Source organism: Mchenga conophoros, linkage group LG12 (genome assembly GCF_057382185.1).
Source record: "Mchenga conophoros isolate Kocher_MC1m ecotype Shallow Benthic linkage group LG12, M_conophoros_male_GT1.1, whole genome shotgun sequence".
NCBI lineage: Eukaryota > Metazoa > Chordata > Actinopteri > Cichliformes > Cichlidae > Mchenga > Mchenga conophoros.
Window position 1 is genome coordinate 11,904,360 of NC_140537.1, and position 7,595 is coordinate 11,911,954.

Consider the following 7,595-nt stretch of genomic DNA (forward strand, 5'->3'; position numbering starts at 1 on the left):
ATTTTAGGTAGCTTTTAATTCAACCCAGGTTAAAAAAAAATACGAGCAATTAATAGATAAAAAATACTAATACTTTGCTTTAATTAATTCATTAATTAATAGCTGGTTTAGGCATGCGTGGCTGGAGGTGAGTTTATATACTGTATGTGTGTTTGGAGACGCCTACGCCTCTGAGGGGAGAGAGAGGGGGGGGGAGAGAGAGAGCACAGAGTGGAGGATTGTGCATCAGTCTGTTGGCGCTCAAATGGGTAATTGCGCACACAGCCGACTGGACTATAGTGGCGACTCCAAGTACGACCCAGGTGTGAAGGCGTCCTATTTCTGAGCGGCATGCAGGGATCAGGGGGTTTGGACCGCTACGGAAAACTTGCTTCTGCTGCTCAAGTCATGCTCAATGTGCAACTCTGAAGCCGCATAAACTGCGACTGAGAGCAGTTTAACGCGTCTCTTATCGTTCTTTTTTTTAACCCCCCCTAGAGGATTACTCCTTCCCTCGGTAACCATGGGTAAGTCATTATGTTCCTCACAATTTAGTGACACAGTTTCTCCCTCCTGAGGCTCCTCGTAGCCAAGACGACGGCAGTGATCAGTTTTTAATGGCAGATCATTATTATTAATTATTATTATTTCTGTTTAGTTCCTAAACTGAATTTTGCTTTTATTTATTTATTTATTTATTTATTTATTTAATTATTACCTAATGATGGAGGAGGATTTTACGTGTCTGGTCTTTGAAAAGCTAATAATAATTACTGTTATTTGCTTTTCTCTTTATGTGAATATGATCACATATGCATACCTTAAAAATAGCTGACGTCAGACTGTTATCAATTCTTCATGAAGCAGGTCTGGAGTCTGAGACATCAGACCTCAAGCTGCTCCTCTCTCCATGATCTCCTGTTTGAAGGATGAATTCTTTGCCTTTACTTATTTGAGCGTCCTTGAGCAGGCATTTTCTTAAACCATGTCATCTCTTTGATTGCTTGTGCTCCACTCTACCCCCAACAGGTTCTGTGATGTTGGACTGGCGGTTATCATGTCTTCTTCTGCAGGCAGCCGTTTTGCTGCTGCTCAGCAAGGGGGAGAGGATGTGCCCCGTGAGTTGTCGCTGCGAGGGAAAGATCGTTTATTGTGAGTCGGGCATCTTCCACGACGTTCCAGAAAACATCACCACGGGATGCCAAGGTCTGTCTCTGCGTTACAACAACCTGCAGGTTCTGCTGCCGTACCACTTCGCTCATCTTGGTCAGCTTGTGTGGCTTTACTTGGACCACAACTCAATCAATGCCATAGATGCTTTAGCTTTCCACGGGGTGCGCAGGCTGAAAGAACTGATCCTGAGCTCAAACAAAATATCCCATCTGCACAACAACACATTCAGTGCCATACCAAACCTGAGGAATCTGGACTTATCCTATAATCAGCTGCAGTCTCTCCATCCCGGACATTTCTACGGGCTGCGCAAGCTACAGAATCTCCACTTCAGGTCCAATGGACTGAAACAGATCCTCGTTCGTACTTTTTTGGATTGCCGCAGCCTGGAGTTCCTCGACCTGGGTTATAACCGCTTGCGGAGCCTCACCCGCACCGCGTTTTTGGGGCTGTTCAAGTTGAGGGAACTTCATTTAGAGCACAATCAATTTACCAGGATTAATTTCTTTATTTTCCCACGCCTCAGCAACCTCCAGGCTCTTTATTTGCAATGGAACCGCATACGATTCATCAATCAAGGTGTGCCGTGGACTTGGCAGAAACTTCAGAAACTGGACCTCTCGGGGAATGAAATCCAAATCTTGGATCCCGCTGTTTTCCAGTGCATGCCAAACTTACAGATACTGAACCTCGAATCAAACAAGCTGAGTAGCGTGCCTGTGGAGGCTGTGGCAGCATGGACTTCGCTGACCACCATCAGCCTGGCAGGTAACGCCTGGGACTGCAGCCCCAGCATCTGCCCTCTCATGACATGGCTGAGAACCTTCAAAGACTCCAAAGAAATCAGCATGATATGCAGCAGTCCCAAGTCTGTGCAGGGCGAAAGAGTGGTGGACGTAGTGAGAAACCACTCAGTATGCATAGACATGTTAAATGTGTTCTCGACCACTTTCATCATTAGGGGTTCAGCTGAAATTGTGAACATCACAGCTCCCCCGTCTCCCTCTGATGTTACAGACCTGGCTGCACAGACATCCACTGCTTCACCTGACCAGCCTGGCAGGACAGACAGAGAGACAACAGAGTCCATAACTATGAGCTCTACAGTTCACAATTCCCCCGAAACACCTACATCATTTATCCCTGAGCTACAGTTTGAACATATGGCTTTCCATAAAATCATTGCGGGCAGCGTAGCCCTGTTCTTGTCAGTGTCATTGATTCTGCTGGTTATTTATGTCTCGTGGAGGCGCTACCCCAACACCATGAGGCAGCTGCAGCAGCACTCAGTCAACCATAAGCGCAGAAAAAAGGCCCGCAAGCAGGAACAGGACCTTAACTCTCAGTTGCAAGAGTACTATCTGAGCTACCACTCAAACTCGGAGACAATGGACTCCTTGGTGAACGAGCCAAGGCCGTGCACGTGCACTATATCAGGATCAATAGAATGCGAGGTCTGAGCTGCCCACTAAAACACGAGATATAAAGTGCAATTGCTAAGCAGAGGTAGATAGGCTTTGTTTCCCCTCCAAAAAAAAAGATTAAGTGGTTTTTATCTCTAATATGAGATGATAGATTCTGCAGCAGTGAATAAAATACTGGGGGGCATAGTACAATATAATTATATGCAGAGAAAAGAAGATTGGAATGGAGAAATATATTTGGAGAGTTAATTATCGCCCTGACTGACACAAGAACAGTGGCAGGGTCAGTCGGGTTAGCTGTGTCTGACCTTACAAAAAGACTGGATCTTTGCTAACGCGAAAGTCAGCTCCACAGAGAGACTGACCTTATTCTTAGTCAGAGTATATTGCCATAGAACATACGAGCCAACAAAGCCACTTTTTACTTGCAACTGTTTTGTTTTTGTTTTTTTATTTATTACTATTATATAGCTTGTAAAGCATTTTGGATAAATGTCAGTACCTTTGAGTGTATGTGTGTATATGAGTGTACTATGGGGATGAACTAATAGGACTGCACCTTATTCTCACAGATAGTTTTTGTCCAGTTAAATTATTTTTGCATTGGGCCCCACAGTATAGCAGTAGCACTACCATAAAAATGGACGAGGGTGGGGGGCAATCACAGAGAACAATCTTGTCCTGAGATCATATGCATGAGGCCGTTCTCTTTACTTTAGATGTTTCTTTCTCCTGTAAAAGGATCCGTCCTGACTACAGAAAAAAAGAGAAAAAATATGTGTGCAATTTGGTTTGCTGTGAGAAAAGCCACACAGATGAACAGTATTTAAATACCCATGAGTCTGAATCTCAGGACTGACGTTTTCCAAGCTGTACAAATCTGTCAGGTCCAACAGAAGGCCTTGTGTGTGTGTGTTAAGAAGTAACAATGTTGACTTTCAACATATTTTGTATTGATTACCGCTGTCATTGTATGGACTGTTTGTGTAAAGACGTAATAATGTGGATACTAGGAATTCTATGTGACTGTATAATTAAAAGAAACACTGACAACTGATGAAAAAAAAGAGAGAAGAAAATGTGTGTGTGATGAGAACGCTGACATCTGACGCGGCGCATGGCGAAAAAAAAATCTCTTGAAATCCATGCATTGTGATGTGGATGTTTCACATCTCATTGGATTTGCAGCTGCACGCGAGGGGGAGCTGACATATTTCCACGTGTCTCGTTTTCCTGCTGTCTTCTCTTACACCCTCTCCCGGCACTACAGCATTGATTGTATCTGGGTTAACACCTCAAACAGAGGGTAGGGGGACCGTGTCAGTCCCTGGGATATAGCTGATCTTGTTTTAAAAAAAAAAGAGGAGAGGAGTATTATACTCTGTTTTACTGCGGAAAGGTTTGGTTTAAGTGGAGCCCAAGTAGGCGATGCCATTCTTTGAGACAAAGAGACATTTTTGGTCCCTGAAACCAGAAAGAGATTAAGAATCTCTGCTTTATATAACCATGTATTCACTGTCAGTTTGAAAATACAGCTCTGGTGCAGTGAAAGGAAGGACAGAATAGAGGCAGGCCACTGAGGGACAGTGGGTGTTACAGGTCAAGGCAGTTATGCTATTATGAAGCTATCAGCTGCACTGGTCTGCTTTTTTCCCCATCTCCTCCCTTACGTATTCTCTTTGTGTGTGTGTGTGTGTGTGTGTGTGTGTGTGTGTGTGTGTGTGGTTTGTTTACTGTGTTGACAGAAAAATGAACCTGTGCCAGGAGACATGCAAATGTTCACACGTTGAGCAAGACACACAGGCAGCACTAGTGTTAGCATATATGAGCAATAAAAAGGGGTATTCGTCCCAACGCGAGAGATTCCGCTGAAAAACGGCATCCTACAGTCTCTCCCTCGCAGCTGTCACATTTTTTTTGCTGTCTGCTTTTTTTCTTTCCACCTGTTGTGTTTTGAAGTAAATGCACGCTTGAATCCCTCTTATTATCTGCTATTAGCCCGTTCGCATGTGTCGTGTGCTATACGTGGAAACTTTCTGACAGGTCAAAGGTTGTTTAGATGTGGATTTATGATCGCTCAAAATCCACTTTCCTTATCCTCCAGGCAGGCGTCGAGGCACGCTGCCAACAGAATTTATATCCATAAATCTGGTTTCTAGCTTGCATATATGATGAATTTCTTCTTGTGGGCCTGTGGGAAAAATGTGAGGCCGCACAAAGAAAAAATACATAATATGAACAGGACAAACGATTTGTTGATCTAATTTCCGCAGCTATTGTAATTAGTGTTTGATTTGTCGTGTAGTGATTGATGAAAAGCAATTCCTTGTGTTTTGAAATGTTTTGGTGTTGTGTGGCTAAGAAAGGAATACTGATTAGAGAGCTGCGGCCTGCATCCTTCAGATCGCTATTGGAGGATATCTGTGCGGATGAAAGATGCTAGGAATGCGCTGCTTCAGCTTCAAGCAACATTGCACAAGTAGAATCACATTTCGCTGGTGAACTCTGTAAAAAGCTAAACCTTTACATACTAAATATCTAATACCTCTGTGAAGTTCAGCTCAACAAGGCCAGAAATGCTCACTTGCTCGCCCCTCCCTGGTGGTCATGAAGTTTTGATTTACAGCAGTCACTGGGGATTTTTCCAAGGTAATGCATGTAACTCTTTGCACAAGGTGTATGCTGGTTATTTGAAAGGTAAGCACACTAATCCTAACGCAGCAGTGATGGTATTTTATCCCCTCAAACACATAATTTTCTTTTTATCTGGCTGCCTGATTTCTATTTTCGAGGGAGGTAATTTAAAGTAATCACTCAAAATTTGGGCAATAGCATATTAGCATTCGTGCCAAGAGTTTGATGAGAAAATTGATAACACTCCTGTGTTTTTCTGGTAAATATAAGGCAACAGCCAGCAGCCAGTTAGCTCAACTTTGCATGAAGAATGAAAATGAGGAAACTAGCCTTGGTTTGTCCAAAGGTAACAATCGCCACCCAACGTCATCGCTAAAGCTCGGTAGTTAACATCCCATTTGTTTAATCCTTAAACAAGCCAAAGGATTAAGACTGTCATATGTAGTGGGTTACATCGCTGATGTAACTTCCTGAAGGATCAGGTGGTTAGCTGACACCTCGTATAGTTAAGGCTTTATCTCATTGTTTTTAATTGTTGTTGTTTTGTACATATCTAAGATACATGGTGTGTGTTTTTACTGATCGTGGCTACATTATCAACCTGTGTACCGTTAGCTACATGGTGTAGAGGTTGCCGAACATATAAAAACTCCCTGGTTAGAGACCAGAAGGAAATACCAACCCGGTCTCAGAGAAGTCACAAGCTAGTGTATTCCCAGTGCTGGTCCAAAGCCTAGATAAATGGTGTTGTTGTGTCAGGAAGGGAATCCAGTGTAAAATTACAGTGCAGCCCTCCTGAGCCAGGTTCTGCCAGAGGTTTGTTCTTGTTAAAGGGATTTTTTTCCTTCCCACTGTTGCCAAGGGCTTGCTCATAGGGGGTCGTCTCTGTATTACTGCAGGGTCTTTACCTTACAATACAAAGCACCATATGATGGCTGTGGTCATGATTATGTTGTGCTATATAAACTGAAATGAACTGAAATTGAAAATCTGTTGTGGCAACCTCTTATAGGAAGTAAAGGAGTGTCTGAAAGTACTGATAGTAATATGTGCTGGTTTGTCGACTTTGTTTTCCTTTTGACAAAGCAGTGGGAGGTTTTTACGTTGGGCCCAGGTGGGAAATTCCAGTATTTAAAAACAGGCATGATCTTGATATTGAGGGTACAGGCAGAAAAAAAGTGACATCTTTTAATCCACCTCTCGGCAAGCAAGTGAATTTCTCAATTAAATCAAAGACATGAAAAAACAACTACAAGTTATTTATATATGCAAATGACTGATAAATTCTTTCTCTTTTCCTTAAGCATATTTACCATCTTTAATAGCATGGCTGTTTCTGCTTTCACCTTGTGTATTTGTGTGTGTCGTGGTGACTGTCTAATGGGAACAACCGCAAATGCATTTAGGATTTCTGCAGACATATTTTGTCAGCTGAATGCAGCTGTGAGGCTTCAAATGTGTGTATTTGACTTCAAAATCAAGGTCAAGTCCAGAGGATGAGTGCGGTGAAACTATTGGCTACTCATATGATAATGCAGTAATGACTGCTGAGTGCGCGCAGTTTAGAATATTAACATGTCAATGGGTGCCACAGCTGTAGGGTCCCATTGCAAAAGGGTCTTTCATTCAATATTGTGTTTTCTATTGCATTTGTGCCAGGCTTCCATCCAGTGGAAAGGATTTCTTCAAGGATGATTGAGTCATCCAAGTCTTTTATTGGACAAATGTGCTCAGCAGACAGGGAATTTCCTTTATTTCTTTCTCCTTTAAAACAGCGAGCATCACATCCACTCCTACATGCAATTTAGGACCAAGGCTCAGGACCTTTAAGCTAGCATGTCGAGACTTTTACGCTAATATATTCAAATGATTACAATCAGTCCAAAATAGAGTCACTGAAGTATGAAAGGCTTCAAAGGCAGTTGTCACACTCTGGGGAGACAGAATTGCCCTGTCTCTAGTGTGCCACAACTAGATTCCTTTGTTACTTCACCTTTTGTGCACTGTATGTCACCTGTAAAATTCATTTCAATACTAATGCCTAACAGCTTTTGTCACATGTCCCAGTAGGTGCTTTGAGGCCCCCCCCCCAAAAAAAAAATTCTCTCGTTGCTGCTTTTTATTTTTTATGTGATCATGTGAAAGTGGTGATAGTCAGAGAGACCTTTCAGCGTTCAGTAAAGGCACGCTGTTTTTCGTTCAAACAAGACGACATTACTGAGCGAATTGCTGCAAAGAATTTTAAGATAACTTCAGAGAAAATGACTTTTTGCCATAATCTTTTCCCTCACTTTCATCTTTCCGCTTCATCACTCAATGTAAACTTAAACATATACTGGAAATTTAATGAAAAAAATCACAAAATTTTGATTTTCTCTGCCGTTT

At 42.4% G+C, this 7,595-nt stretch overlaps 1 protein-coding gene across 2 annotated transcripts; it reads left to right on the forward strand.

Annotated features, from left to right (window-relative positions):
- The first annotated feature begins 264 nt into the window (after nucleotides 1–264).
- lrrtm4l2 (leucine rich repeat transmembrane neuronal 4 like 2) lies at nucleotides 265–3,644 on the forward strand. Of its 2 annotated transcripts, none has more exons than XM_085293701.1 (2): nucleotides 265–506; nucleotides 1,009–3,644. In XM_085293701.1, exons 1-2 carry the CDS (start codon nucleotides 503–505, stop codon nucleotides 2,610–2,612), a joined length of 1,608 nt encoding a protein of 535 aa, XP_085149827.1. In that variant the 5' UTR covers nucleotides 265–502; the 3' UTR covers nucleotides 2,613–3,644. The 2 variants fall into 2 exon arrangements, with proteins under 2 accessions (XP_085149827.1, XP_085149828.1); XM_085293702.1 differs by having other exon boundaries at nucleotides 1,053–3,644.
- The last annotated feature ends 3,951 nt before the right edge of the window (nucleotides 3,645–7,595 follow it).